The 15,475-nt window shown below is 42.0% G+C and overlaps 1 protein-coding gene across 3 annotated transcripts; it reads right to left on the bottom strand.

Annotated features, from left to right (window-relative positions):
• Nucleotides 1-5,052: 5,052 nt before the first annotated feature.
• Nucleotides 5,053-15,434, bottom strand: fancb (FA complementation group B). Of its 3 annotated transcripts, none has more exons than XR_004205592.1 (9): nucleotides 15,202-15,357; nucleotides 13,974-14,964; nucleotides 13,744-13,899; nucleotides 13,499-13,591; nucleotides 13,186-13,314; nucleotides 12,899-13,030; nucleotides 9,855-10,267; nucleotides 9,403-9,643; nucleotides 5,053-9,172 (listed from the first exon to the last, which is right to left on the bottom strand). XR_004205592.1 is itself a non-coding variant. In XM_020461687.2 (9 exons), the coding sequence occupies exons 2-9, from the start codon at nucleotides 14,898-14,900 to the stop codon at nucleotides 8,755-8,757; spliced, it is 2,541 nt and encodes an 846-aa protein (XP_020317276.1). In that variant the 5' UTR covers nucleotides 14,901-14,964; nucleotides 15,202-15,434; the 3' UTR covers nucleotides 5,053-8,754. The 3 variants fall into 3 exon arrangements, 2 of the variants coding, with proteins under 2 accessions (XP_020317276.1, XP_020317280.1); XM_020461687.2 differs by having other exon boundaries at nucleotides 12,867-13,030; nucleotides 15,202-15,434; XM_020461691.2 differs by lacking the exon at nucleotides 13,974-14,964 and having other exon boundaries at nucleotides 12,867-13,030; nucleotides 15,202-15,434.
• Between the last annotated feature and the right edge of the window lie 41 nt (nucleotides 15,435-15,475).

Genomic DNA, 15,475 nt, shown 5'->3' with positions numbered 1-15,475 from the left:
TGTATACAGCATTGCCACTATGAATGATATCCTCGTAACACAATGGTATAGAGCAGCTATTGGTCCTTGCACTCCTGACATACTACAAGGAAAGTCTTTTCTTGAATGCTCAGTGTTTCCCCTATTTGCATTCATCAGCGGCACAATGTAGATGTATAGATGTATTCCCCAGAAGATCTCATCACCGCACACCGCAGGAAGACCCCCCTCCCCCTACTCTGCCAATGCTGCTGAAAGAAGTCCTAGGGGAAACTAATGCCGTTTCTGAAAAAGGTTGTTTAAGAAACTGTACATCAATAAAGTTGAGTGTGCACCACATATGCCCTCTCCCTCACCATGGTAGTGTGTTGTCCCATCATCAAACAGACTGTCAGAACATCACATGATGTGTACCGTATGGAACTAGCTGATCACATTTTAGAAGAAGAAGTATGATGCAGATTACAGAGTTCAATATTTCTAGTGGGATGGCAACAGGGAATCATTACCCATAAATAATGATTAGAGACCAACCAAGAAAAATCTAGTAAAACAGACATCTCTATGGTGACTTGGGACAAAGTTAGAGGAGAAAAAACAACAACTGTCCTTTCTTCTTACCTGGCCAATGACTCAGGGTGACTGCTGAAGCCTGGCTGGGCTCTTTATATCCAGGTCGCGCCGTGTGACACAGAACTGGGGTGACAGCGGGCTTCCGCTAATGTAGGATAATGGACCTCACGGTGTGTTGGTGAGACATCACAGCAGGTAGCGTTTACCTGTGTGGACACCACCGAATAGAAAATGCCAGAGTGGCTTCACTGCCACGGCAAAAACATTCTATTAGACATACACCTGGGGCTAAGTGGTAGCACCTCCTAAACGGTCTTCACTCAGTGCAATTGTCTCCGAAGTTGTTTAATGTGAAAACCATGGAAATCACTGCTGCCCAGAGAGAATCATGTTATGCTCCCTGACACCAAATGACCATGTGAATCATCTTAATTAGACAGAAAATATAACATTGCTCTAATGTATATTGGACTTACCTTTCCCACTAGTCAATTCACTGGACCTTATTACCATGCTGGAAATGAATGCGAGAGATCAACATTGAGCCACATCCAACACAAAGTGTGCTATTGGAGACGATTGATTGTATCAAAGCAAAATAATGCATACAACTGTGGTTGAGTGTTTCACATCAGGATTCTAAACTGAATCATAATGTTAATAGTCTACAAATAATACCTCCCATTTACTGTAGGTGACACTTTACGTCACTGTTCATTATTGGTCTAAAAGGATGTAGTCTTATTGAAATAGCCAGTCAGTGACAGCTTAGAAAAAAATACTATTATTTTCAGAATAAAGAGTAAAAATAGATAGCATCTTAATTGTCTCAGAGAGAAAATACGACTTCCAATCGTTCATTAGGCTTCTAGACGGTCTGGGAGGGAGAAAAAAAGAAATTACAGGGTTTCCATAGCAACTGCACAGAAATGGAAAGGCCAGTGTGTGGGGAAAGTGGGGATTGATTAAGTTTGAAAACTGGTGGATCATTTTGTCACAGAATATATATTTAGTCTTTCTCCTCTTTAAAAGCCTGGGAGAAGAATATTTTGACAAATGAAAACTGTTTTGTTATTCCAGTGATTAAACCAGCCTTATAGATGACCACAACAAAGCTATTATCATTGTCATCCAACTTAAACCAATGTTAACCAATTATCCTGTCTGGAACAGCAAAACAGCCCCCCCAAGTCTATACAAACCTATTAACAAAACCACTTAATGTCAATTCATTTCGCACCTTTAGGAGGTTGGACACAGAGTTAAAACCCAGTGCTACTACTGTAGATGGGGACGCTGCTGATATTACAGAGTATTGATCTCAGTTCCTGTGTCATGGCTCAATATAGCTAGTCTATAATCAATGAGACTGAATTGTCTGTGCATGCTTCGATTCCCCTCCAGGCCTTCCAAGACTGGTTTCCCTGCGCTTAGGAATTTTTTTCAAAGCACAACGATTCTATCATTCTAAATCCCTACTCCAAAGTGCATATATAAATATCCCTTTTTAATCACAGAGTTGTACTGCTCAGAGAAATGGTTTCTAACGAGAACTGATAAACACTGTTTATGCTCCTAATGGGACATGTACAATTAGAGGAATTAGACTGAGCAACCCTACACTTTGAGTTAGGCATGTCCCATCAGTCAGAAGAAGTAGTCAAATCAGAAAATAATATAAATGTGTTAGGATGTGATAAGGAAAGAACGCAGGGGAGTCGCTAAATTGAACAAATACCATAATACATGATTGATATTTGATAAAGTCACGCAATTGGGATTTACGTCTGAGGTCTACTTTAAAAGTGCATGTGATGGTTCCATTCAACACATTACTGGAAGTGCTTTTAAGAGTATGTATTTTTTTAGACTATCTGCATATAAGAAATGTTGTATTTAGAAAACTGCAAGTGTGCCACTTGGAATTGTAGTCAATAAACACAGGGTGAGAGAGTACTTCTACGACTAAGGCGAAGTCGAAATACATCTTCAATGTAGAGACACTTGGTATAATTGTGCCTACTTCTCTATTGTAATCAATAAGCCTATGTATTTCCACATAGATTTGACAGAGTCACGGGCATTTATTGGGATGACTCATGTACTGGAGGGTAGTCACTAGCTGGCACAAGAACAGTCATACAATCTGATTTGAAACCTAACCCTAACCTTAACCACACTGCTGACCTTATGCTTAACCATAAATTAAAGGGATACTTTGTGATTTTGGCAATGAGGCCCTTAATCTTCCAGTCATTGTGCTAAAGCTAGTTAGCATTGGTTTGTGAAACTACTTCTAACTTTCTTCATACTGGACAAAGTCATAAAAATGGTATCCAGAAGTTCATCTAACTCTGGGGAATTAGATAAAGTGCCTATTGCCAAAATCACAAAGTATCCTTTAAAGACCAAAAAGCTATTTTTTGTACTTATTTTGCCAATTTTGACTTTGCAACTGGCCCATCTAGTGTAAATCCCTCAGCTCTGCCTCTAGGACAAGATTCATCCCAATAAACGTCAACCTGCGACATAGTCCTGCAGCGAGAGGAACCTTAGTCAAGTGAGTGATCAAGGTTGACCTGTCACTCAGAATCAACATAACAATGACTTCTCTCCACCAACAACACTCATCATTGTTGGTGTTAACATTACCAGAACGATGCCTCTGGAAACAGTCAATCAAGTATCTGGGGCTTGTTTGTCCCTTAATAGATTATTCAATTGTGATTCATGTTCAGCAACATAAGAATTCCAAAAAACTGTACAAGATGGAAACTAGGCTACATGTTGTCTTGTCAACGGATTTAAATCTGTAATGACTGGCAAATTGCCTTCATGTCTTTAAGGCCAATTCCACCACTTTTCAAGCAAATTTTCATATCCAGAACAATACCAGTGTCTACATATGTGAAAACAGCACATATCTACATTTTGTAGAAAAAAAGTGAAAAAGTTCTACCCGATGACATTTGATTTTCAAACGCTACGAGATTCGGAGTGACGTGTGGAGAAAGAAGATACCCTCCCTCTGGACTCATTGCAGATTTTGAAAAGCAGTTTTTCTGCTTTCTTATCTTTTTAACCACAGATCATAGAAACGTGCCATTTTCACATATGTAGACTCTAGTATTGTGCTGGAGATGAGTTTGAAAAGTGGCAGAATTGCCCTATAATAACCTTCAAACTACACTGAACAAAAATATTAAACGCAACGTGTTAGTCCCATGTTTCATGAGCTGAAATAAAAGATCCTAGAAACTTTCCATATGCACAAAAAGCTTCCTTTTCTCAAATTGTGTGCACAAATTTGTTTCCATCCCTCTTAATGAGCATTTCATTTTTGCCAAGATAATCCAGATGTGGCATATCAAGAAGCCTTAAACAGCATGATCATTACAGCCACTCTAAAATGTGCAGTTTTGTCACAACACAATGCCAGATCTCTCACGTTTGAGGGAGCGTACAATTGGCATGCTGACTGCATGAACGTCCACCAGAGCTGTTACCAATGAATTTGGCAGTACGTCCAACCAGCCTCACAACCGCAGACGGTATGGCGTCGTATGGGCGAGCGGTTTGCTGATGTCAACGTTGTGAACAGTGCCCCACGGTGGCGGTGGGGTTATGGTATGGGCAGGCATAAGCTATAGACAACAAACACAATTACATTTTACCGATGGCAATTTGAATGCACAGAGACACTGTGACGAGATCCTGAGGCCCATTGCTGTGCCATTCATCTGCGGCCATCACCTCATATCCAACAATTGAAGAGGAGTGGGACAACATTCCAGAGGCCACAATCAACAGCCTGATCAACTCTATGCAAAGGAGATACTGACTGGTTTTCTGATCCACGCCCCTACCTTTTTAAGGTATATGTGACCAACAGACACATTTCTGTATTCCCAGTCATGTAAAATTCATAGACTAGGGCCTATTTAATTGATTTCAATTGACTGATTTCCTTCCGTGAACTCAGTAAAATCTTTAAAATTGTTGCATGTTACATTTATTTTTGTTCAGTATATTTTGGCTTCAGAGAAGAGGCATATGCAAGCTTCATGCCTGGTCCTCGTCTGCAATGACATTCCTGTCAGGAACCGCATTCTTCATTCTGATGAAAACACTTGTGTGGATCGAGGGCAGATGCCCTGCAGTCATCCTTCTCAAACTTAACAAAAGTTAGCTTGCAATAATGGGATGACAAAACAAATCCCCATGCATTCTCCTCAGCCTGCCAGGCAGTGAGGTTTGAAGAGGCCTCCAGGCAGAAAACCATCCCCAGCTGATACCATAACAAATCGAGCAGGTGCCTCAGTGCAAGCGCTGTATACCTAACCCCCAGAGGAAAACCAAAAAACCTGTGTGTGTTTGAAGGAGGCCGAAAGGTGTGAATTAGAGTGAGTGTTGTGAAAAAGACAGACAGCAGAGCAAAACGCAAATGGCAGGTATCACCAGATGATACAGTTCTCACAAAACCGGTTCAAAGCTGAATCATTTGAATTGCATGGCTTTTTATTTAGATTATTTTGCAAAGAATCCCATGACAGTGAAAACAAAGAGTGCCTACAACAATGTTCTCCAATTATGTTTTCTAGACAAAGAGTATTGTGACAGTGAGTCCAAGAGCCCTGGATCCAATAACAGCCTTAGGTATTGGACCACAGATAGCATCGTGGTGAAAGAGAGAGAAAAGTGGACTTTCTCTGGTCAGACAGTGTGCCACAGACAGGAGCTGCTGTGTCGCGATCTGACTTTATGAGAACCAAAACGGAACATCCCCATCCTAGGGTCCTCCAGGGGCGAACTTCACAAAATAAGGGGCCAAAAACCTGGTAGAACTGCACCATCCGTCTTACCAGACACCTTTAGTCAAACAGCCTGGGATGAGGACTCATCCCAGGTTGTTTGCCGTTTGAGCACACATAGTAACTGTACTACAATTGGTCAAGACAAGACAATTTCCAAGATGGGTTTAATTTATAGCATCTTACAGAAAACATAACTGCGCCATAACGGGAAGAGACAAAGCTTTCTCAGCTTCTAACCAGGGAGGCAGGTGTAGACGTTTGCCATCCCGTTACCTCCTAAAGTTTCATTCTGAACACAGTGTTTCACACTTCAGATCACAGCAGCAGCGTTTCACAGGCTGCCGGTCTGAGGGGAGAGAGGAGTAGCTATTACACACAGATTAGAGGCGTGAAGCACAGGAGGTGGTCCAAGGGAGACATGCATTCACACACGCACACATTCATACAGTGCCTTCAGAACATATTCACACAACTCAACTTTTTCCACATTTTGCTGTGCTACAGCCTGAATTTGAAAGGGACTAAACATATATTGGTCACTGGCCCACACACACACACACACACACACACATAATGTAAAAGTGGAATATTGTTTAGATCTTTTTTATTATTATTATTTTGTATTAAAAAAAACTAAGTATTCAACCTCTTATGGCAAACCTAAATAAGTTCAGGAATAAAAACTTGCTTAAGTCATAAGTTGTTTAGACTCACTTTGTGTAACAATAGTGTTTAGCGTGATTTTTGAATGACTACCTCATCTCTGTACCCCACACATACAGATAATTGTAATGTCCCTCAGTCGAGCAGTGAATTTCAAACTAAGACCACGGATGTTTTCCAATGCCTCACAAACAAACAAAAAAAAGCAGACATTGACAAGTTATTACACGTTAGATGGTGTATCAATACACCCAGTCACTACAAAGATACAGGCATCCTTCCTAACTCAGTTGCTGGAGAGGAAGGAAACAGCTCAGGGATTTCACCATGAGGCCAATGGTGACTTTAAAACAGAGTTTAAATTGCTGAGGATGGATCAACAACATTGTAGTTACTCCACAATACTAACCCAATTGACAGCATGAAAAGGAAGATGGTACAGAATAATATTGCAATAAGGCACTAAAGTAATACAGGGAAAAAAGTGGCAAAACAAGTCACTTTTTGTCCTGAATACAGTGTTATGTTTGGGGAAAATCCAATACAACATTACTGAGTACCATTCTCCATATTTTCAAGCATAGTGGTGGATATGCTTGTAATCATTAAGGACTAGGGAGTTTCAGGACAAAAAAGAAAATGGAGCTAAGCACAGTCAAAATTATACAGGAAAGCCTGGTTCAGTGTGCTGTACCACTGGGTGATGAATTCACTTTTCAGAAGGACAGTAACCTAAAACACAAGGACAAATCTACACTGGAGTTGCATACCAAGAAGAGAGCTAATTATCCTGAGTGGGCCAGTTACAGTTTTGACATAAATCTGCTTGAAAGTCTGTCAAGACTTGAAAATTGTCTAGCAATGACCTACAACAAATTTGACAGGGCTTGAAGAATTTTTTAAAATAATGGGCAATGATTGTACAATCCAGATGTGCAAATCTCTTAGAGACCTAGCCAGAAGGACTCACAGCTGTAAGTACTGCCAAAGGTTATTCTAACATGCATTGACTCAGGGGTGTGAATTCTTATGTAAATAACATTTGAATTTAAATTTGTTAAAACTGTCATTATGGGGTATTGTGTTTAGATGGATGAGATGTTTGTTATTTAATTTTGTCCATTTTTAATTCAGGCTCTAACAAAACATTTTCACAAAGGGGTGTGAATATTTTCTGAAGGCACTGTATGCTGCTGTTCTGCTACTTCAGTAGAAATAAAGCACCATTGGTTTTGAGGTGCTAATAAAAGGAAGTGAAACTAATTACTTGTTGTGAAGTGCCATAACCGATTAGGCTGAGCCCCTTCTCGAAACAAAGTTCTGTAGAGAGAGCAATGCTCCATCCCATCAATGCTGACTTAAATGAAGAACAAGCTTGAAAAATTGAGAAAATAATAAAAGAAATGGGCAGATATTGTACATACCAGGTGTGGAAAGCTCTTAGAGACTTACGCAGAGAGACTCACAGATGTAATCACTGAGAGATACTTAAGTAAATGAGATTTTAGTATTTCATTTAATACATTTTAAACAATTTCTCAGAAAGTTTTCACTTTGTCATTATAGAGTGTAGATGGATGAAACAAAACATATTTAATACATTTTGAATTCAGGCTGTAACAAAATGTGGAATAAGTCGAGGGGTATGAACACTTTTTAAATGGACCGTACATCTGAGGAACTATAGGTACAGGCAGGTTTACAGTATGAGAGATTAACATAATAATTACAGTAACCTACAGGGTGAATTGCATCTCAGGTTTGTAACTTCTCATTACCAATGACAAAGCATAAGGTAGCACTCAGTTCAACATGGCATAAGACAGTGATCCTCTGGACTGAATCTCAACATTTCATTGATAACAGGAACATACAGAATATTAGAAACCAAAAGAAGGTAACCATACAATCCTGTAGAAGGCATAGAAATAAAAAAGAACTACTGCACTACCGTGGCCAGTTTATTAGATGCACCATTCACGAAAATGGTTCACTCCTACAGTGAGTCACGTGGCTGTGGCTTGCTATATAAAGCAGGCAGACAGGTATTGAGGCGTTCAGAAACTGTTCGATTGAACATTAGAATGGGCAAAACGAGTGATCTAAGAGACGTGGTATGATCGTCAGTGCCAGGCGCATCGGTTCCAGTATCTCAGAAACAACAGTGTCTAGGGTTAACCGAGAATGGTGCGACAAACAAAAAAAACATCCAGTGAGCGGCAGTCCTGTCAGCTTGTTGATGAGAGGTCGAATGAGAACGGCAAGAATCGTGCGAGCTAACAAGCAGGCCACAAACAGGCAAATAACGGTGCAGTACAACAACGGCATCTCGGAATTAACAACTTGTCGTTCCTCGTCACAGATGGGCCATTGCACCAGACGACCACACCGGGTTCCTCTCCGATCAACTAAAAACAAGAAGTGGCTCCAGTGGGCACTCGATCACCAACACTGGACAACTGAAGAGTGGAAGAACTTTGCCTGGTCCGACTAATCCCGGGTCCTGTTGCGTCATGCTGATGGCAGAGTCAGCATATGGCGTAAATAGCATGAGTCCATGGCCCCAACCTGCCTGGTTTCAACGGTATAGGCTGGTGGCAGTGGTATAATGGTGTGGGGAATTTTCCTGGCACCCGTTAGGTCCCTTGATACCAATTGAGCTACGTTCCCATGAACCGAAGAATTTGGGCTGGCCACTTAGTGTGCATGTCAATGCATTGCAAGCCTAAATTAGTGTCTGTGTCTCTAGGAGGGCAGCTACATCTCCTTCCAGCTGTACCTGGGTTAGGCTCTGGGTCAACCTGCGATAGCGCTCCACGCCCACCAGGGGGCTCAACAGCCTCCTGCTCCTCTCCTTGTCCCGCTGCCACTCCTCCCTGCATCTCTGGAGTCCCTCAGCAGAGCCTGGATCAGGGGGCTCCATCTTCTTCACTCCACTGCTCTTCTTCACCTCCTCCATCTCCTCTTCCTCGCCATGGAGCAAAGACGACACGCCCTGTTTGAGTGACATTACCTCTTTCTCCAGGGAATGGGCCAGTCGTGGTACCGTCCCGTCTCCTCCCCCCTGCCTGAGGCGCAGGATGGAGCAGGATGCTGGCAGGAAACCGAACAGGGAGTCGAGGAACTGCAGCACCTTGAACTGGCTACAGGTGAACAATTATGTAAATATCATGAGAGACATATGTATTATTTGTGTTTAATCTGTATCGAAACGCACTATACCATTGAAGTATTAGAGCGCCATTAAATGTTCCAGTATATTTGGATTAAGGAACATTCATGCATGGCCCACCACTAAGTAATTTAATCACTCGTGGATAATTTCCTAAGTCGTTGAACATATCAAACGACATTGTAAGCAAAGATTAGCTACCTGCAGTGGACGGATAATTCTCCCTGGAAAGGTGTTTTGTGCTGCCAGTGAAACAGCATGACAGCAGATGGCCCAGCAGGATTGGCCAGTAGGTAGTGTGGGCTGATCTCTAGCCTCTCACAGGGAATGCTTGTCTGGATCCAGCCAGCCACATCACACAGGGTGTGGTCAGGAGAGTGGATCAGGAAGGTCCAGGCATCCAGCACAGCCAATAGGCTAAGCAGGTCTTCTCTAGCCTCATCTAGAGAGACAGGAAAGAAAATAGAATGCAATAGAATAGTGAACACTACATACATACTGTATTAACTGTTTATTCAATGAGTAAGCAACACTATTATACTGTTAAGAAAAGACGTGAAGATGTCCACACACAAACGACTATCAATTATCATAAAGGGAGTTACAGAGCTCTTACTTATTGACCATCCACTGATATAAAGTGTCAGTTTTACCTGTTGTGAGTTGACTGTTGGTCATCAGCTGGCGGTGGTGTTTGACCTGAATATCAATTTGGATTTGACCGCACTGGACCACTGTTGGTCCTGGAGCAGTTACAGAGGCCGAAGATCCCTGTCTGTGGACGTAATGGAGCATAATGGGGCATTTGACACTGCCAGAGGTCAGCAGAGGGGTCAGGTCAGTCATAGCGGTCACTGCCAGTCGGTGTGTGGCACGGGCTCCGCTGGCAACGGTCCGCCTGCTCCTCTTAGCCGCTGGCTCTGGGTGAAAGTCCGGAGACGGGGGGCTGGGTGTGGAGGGGCTGGGTGTGGGGAACCAGGACGCTTGGCTGTGGGTCTGGATGACCGCAGGCGTCTGGCTCTGGCCTCTCTCTCTCAGGATGGATAAAGTAACACTCTCCGCTGAGCTGGAACAAAAATATAAAACACAACAATAAACATTTCATGAAGTTACAGTTCATGAGGAAATCAGTCAATTTAAATAAATTCATTAGGTCCTAATCTATGGATTTCACATGACTGGGAATACAGATATGCATCTGTTGGTCACAGATACCTTAAAATAAAAAGGCCTCACAATGAGCCTCAGGAGCACATCATTGGTATTTCTGTGCATTAAAAATGCCATTGATAAAATGCAATTGTGTTCGTAGCTTATGCCTGCCCATACCATGACCCCACCATGGGGCACTCTTCACAACATTGACATCAGCAAACCGCTCGCCCACATGACGCCATACACGTGGTCTTTATGAGGCTGGTTGGAAGTGGTAGAGAAGGTAGAGAAGTGAACATTAAATTCTGATGGACATTTCTGCAATCAGCATGCGAATTGCACGCTCCCTCAAAACTTGAAACATCTGTAGCATTGTGTTGTGTGACACAACTGCACATCAGTGTCCTTTTACTGTCCCCAGCACAAGGTGCACCTGTGTAATACATTCTGTTTAATCAGCTTCTTCATATGCCACGCCTGTCAGGTGGATGGATTATCTTGGCAAAGGAGAAACACTAACAGGGATGTAAACAAAATTGTGCACAATATTTTTGAGAAATAAGCTTCTCGTGTGTATGGAACATTTCTGGAATCTTTAATTTCAGCCCATGAAACAAGGGACCAACACTTTACATGTTGTGTTAATAAATTTGTTCAGTGTATAACATGTAAGTAACAATCCCTTGGACACAGTAGGCTGCTGAACAGGGAATCAAATACATTTAGCATTAATGAAGTGAGCGAATAAATGAAAGACCAAAAGAACGCATGAAAGAACAAACAGATGAGTGATCTCAAACTGTCTGGAGAGCCTATGTACTACTTGAGCTGTACCAGTGCCATGTTAACCCACAGCAGCAGCACTGAGGGCCCCCAAGCAATTCCACCATAAGGATGATATTCTCCATCCTCAAGACATGCGCCCAAGTTAAAACAGAACAGGTGGCGCAACTTGGACTCTTGATTGCTCTGCGCTCCCACAGAAACCGCTCTGAGGGCTGTTGGAGAGTATGTTGCCATGGTGACCAGATAGGCATGTGGCTGCTGTAGAGTAATTTCTCAAAGTCTGGAGAGTTATCGCCCGAGAGAGTAAGACTGGCTCCTAAAAGTAGCTCTTCTACAGGAGGCTGAGGCAAGGCAACTGAGTGGAAGGGAAGACATTATTGATATCCCTTCAGTCTTGCTTTGAGTGCACTTCACAGGCATAAACAGCATTTGATGTTACGTTTGTTTGCTATATGTCCTCATAAATGCAATCATGATCTAAGTTGTATAAGTTCTGTGATATTAACTAGGTTTCCATCTCACTTTTTATGCGAGTGTCGACAAACCAAAATACGCTAGACAAGATGGAATCTTTTTGTGTCGGTACAATTCATTTTGCGAGAAATGGTGGTGGAAACGCCTTTATGCACACATATTGATACAATAACCATCATATCGAAGTAAAATTGGAGTCACACGATATTTTGTGTGATCCTCTCACTACAACTCGGGAAAGCATGAAGTTTATTAAGCGACAGATGAAATAAATTATGAAGTTCACAGGGTGGTGAAAGTACACAGCGATGAGCTTGATGCTCTTTTCCAATATTCTGGTGACATTATGATCTACGCTTGGCTGTCATTTGACATAATAATAATCTTATCATGTAGGCCAGAGATTCCCAACCAAGGGGTACTTGAGAAGATGTGAGATCATAGGACTTCTGGTAAAATGCACAAGGGGGTAACCCCTATCAGAGCAAAATTCAGTTGGTGGTACAGTAACAGACAAAGGTTTGGAACCACTGATGTAGGCTATACCTGCACTACATGTGCAAGCTGTTGCTAGAGCGCACGTGCCAAGGCCAGAGTGGGAACATTCGCTATTTAAAAAGGCAACATTTTTAGGCAACAAGTAAAAAGGCAACAAGTAATTTATGTGCATTAAGTCATCACTGCCTTTTGTCCGCAAAAAGTCAATTGGATGACACCACATCTTAAATGTGAAAATGCGCATATTGTTTTACGCATAGGCAGATTTTACAATATTAGTCACCAATTGGATTGAAACCTAGCTAGTGAGGCAAATGTCCGGAGGGGAAACATTATCTTTCGGGTGTGATTTAAGTGAGTGGATTTAAAGATCAATATTCTGGCAGGTTTTTAAAAATGGTTTTCTCTCTGTCTTTTGGTTGGGGGAATTGCTCATTGGTAGGTAAAGAAATCTGGTCAGCCACTGTGGGATCTATCATCTGGTCAGTGGCTTTCACCAGGCAGGAACCATGCTTGACTGAGCCCATTAACACATACTATCATTACTTTAACACTGCCGCTATCATTACCATGCCCTCAGCTCCATAAAATGAAGATATCAATCAAATTAGAAGCTGCAAAATTCACTACTAACAATTGATGTTCAATGATACGTAGCTGAGGAAAATAAGATGCAATGTTCATAGGGCTCTAAAAACGAGCTCACATACCAGTGAAAATATCAACTGATATAGAGAGAGAAGTATATTTACATGGCACTCTCTGTGGATAGTATCACACCCACAATCAAGCGGTCTTCAATGACACGGTGCCAAAGATTGTCCACTAGAGGTGGTGGCATCACCGGCATAACCTGCCTCTTCTCATGAATGGCCTCGTCCTCTGGCTCATCTTCCCATAGAGAAACAAGGCCTTCCTGTTAGAGGATCAAAGACTACCATCAACACCAATATGATAACAGTTACATACATCTGGCATATATTGAATTGTCATGTAAGAAAGATCATGATAATGTGAGAAAGATCATGACAATGTAAGAAAAATAAGCGTGACTAGGCTAATGACAATCACCTGCTCTGTCTGGGTGAGAATGTGTTCTCTTCCTGAGACCAGGTCTGTGAGGGCTTGGACTGACTGGCGTAGAACCCTCTCCTTCACCCTCACGTCGCTCTGAAGATCCTGGAGCAAGGTCAGGCCACTCTAAAGAAACACAACATAGTGGAAAATAGCAACATGTTGGATAAACTGGAATATTGTTGCATCTGGACAATACACTCCAAACATGACAAATGTTAAATAATTTACGCATTGTTCTCATTAGCACCCAAATACACAACTACAGAATAACAGCTGTGATGTTGTTCTCCTGAATGTAATAATATACCTGTAGTCTGGACTGTAGAGCTTGGACAGTTAGGAGGTAGTTCTCCTGAGCTGTGTCAGATGCCTGCTGTCCTTCACTGCTCTCCTGTCCATGCTGAAACATACAACAATCTTTAAAGATCAGAATGGTACCTTTAGGCATTTCTTTTACAAAACACCGGATATGAACCTTGTTACATATAACATTTAAGGGTATAGGTTGGGTGTTATAAAACTGGTAAAGAAGAACAAATAGTAGTGTCTCACAGAATAGGTTGTCCCACAGAGATCTGTGATGAGGAAAAGATCCACTGGATCCACAGGAGGGCTCTGGCTTCCAAAGACCAGCAGCATCTGATCTGTTCCACAGCTCAAAAAGTCATCCACATGTAGGGAGGTCACACCTGACCAGCATGATGCTACCTGAGGGAGACAGAACAGGGCCATGAGAATTATACAGTAAGCATGATAGCTCACCCAAAATAGCAGAACAATACCTGAAAAGTATCTTTCCACACTGCACAGACATGTCCATCGTTGAAATAGATGGCAAACAGACATCCATTGCGTCCAGTGTTGACCATCTGAATGTGTTGAGGTTCTTCAAAGGGAAGCAGACAGACCTCAATGGGAATGCCGTTCTCAAAATACACCAACTGCTTTTTACTGGTCGCTGCCACCACAGTTGATTTCAACACACTGTTCACCTCTTCAGCGGAGACCACAAACACACACTGTGTGATGGAACTATAGGCATGAGGTAAGATCAGATCTGCATTAAATACTTGTCCGTCCTCTACAAAATACCCCATGGTTTTGCTCCCACCTGGAGCGTCCAAATGATCTTTCAGGCATTCTTTTGATTGTGTTTGGTAACCTAGTATGAATATTTTTCTTTTGTTGAGAGGAAACTCAACAATACAATTCAGAGAGAGCTTGATAGGTATTTGTCTAACTTCACCTGCCTGCAGTGACGTGTAGAAGACAATATCAGCATGGCTCCATAATACGGTAGGGCCTTGCAAGATAGTAACATTGTCTTTCATTCGGTATGGCAGTTTAAACTCCATATGTGGCTCTAATCTATTTGAGATGCTCAGAGTGAGAAGGCTGTACTTGAAGACATTTCCCTTCTTGCTCTGTATCAGTAAAATGCATGGCGAAGTGACTCTGTTTTTCACATGTAGGGCAAAGGTGCATGCCACTATATCAACATTAGATGAACTCTTTCTGTTGATGACGGCCATACCACCATTCCCCTTTAAGAAAGTGCAGCCATCCCGTTGAAATGTCAGTCTGCTGAAAGCCAATTCTGATCCTCTTTGACTTTCGCCATCTCTGGGATTGGGGAGTTTGCACTGGAATGTGAGAATATCACCATGGAAGGAGAGCAGCTTCGTGTGTTTGGGTCTCTCATGTGTCATTGTGGTACTTTTATCCACAGTAGGATGAGTTCAGCAGGTGTCCTCTGTGTCCCCTCTTCGTCACCTGAAAAGTATATGCACATGACTCTAGTTGAGTTTAACTTGTCTAGCTAACGTTAGCTTAATCAGCTGACTGAAATGCTCAGCTGGTGTACTGTAGTTATGGTAGCCAGTTACTGTAACGTTAGCTAGTCAACTTACTTGCACTAAACCCCAACATTGCACCGAACAAACATGTAGTTAACTAGCTAGCTACGTGATTTCGAGATACAATTATGAAAGATGAACCGGTGATGCTTACCTGCAGTTATGGGGCAAAATTGTCAAATATTCACTGTCAAAACATCGCGCTAGCACTCAGTCAAGGAGCCCTTGATTGATGTCGCCTGCGTAGAAGATGGGTGGAGTGTTTCATGGCCAATTACCAAAATGGTTGATGTGGTAATATATATATATATATATATATATATATATATATATATATTATACAAGTCTCATATAAAGTTCTCAACCCTACAAGCTCATCCCGCGAAGCACGTGACCCAAATCTAACGCTTTCAATTACGTAACAAACT

The sequence above is a fragment of the Oncorhynchus kisutch genome, linkage group LG26 (genome assembly GCF_002021735.2).
Source record: "Oncorhynchus kisutch isolate 150728-3 linkage group LG26, Okis_V2, whole genome shotgun sequence".
NCBI classification, from domain to species: Eukaryota; Metazoa; Chordata; class Actinopteri; order Salmoniformes; family Salmonidae; genus Oncorhynchus; species Oncorhynchus kisutch.
This window is presented reverse-complemented; position numbering and strand designations above follow the sequence as displayed.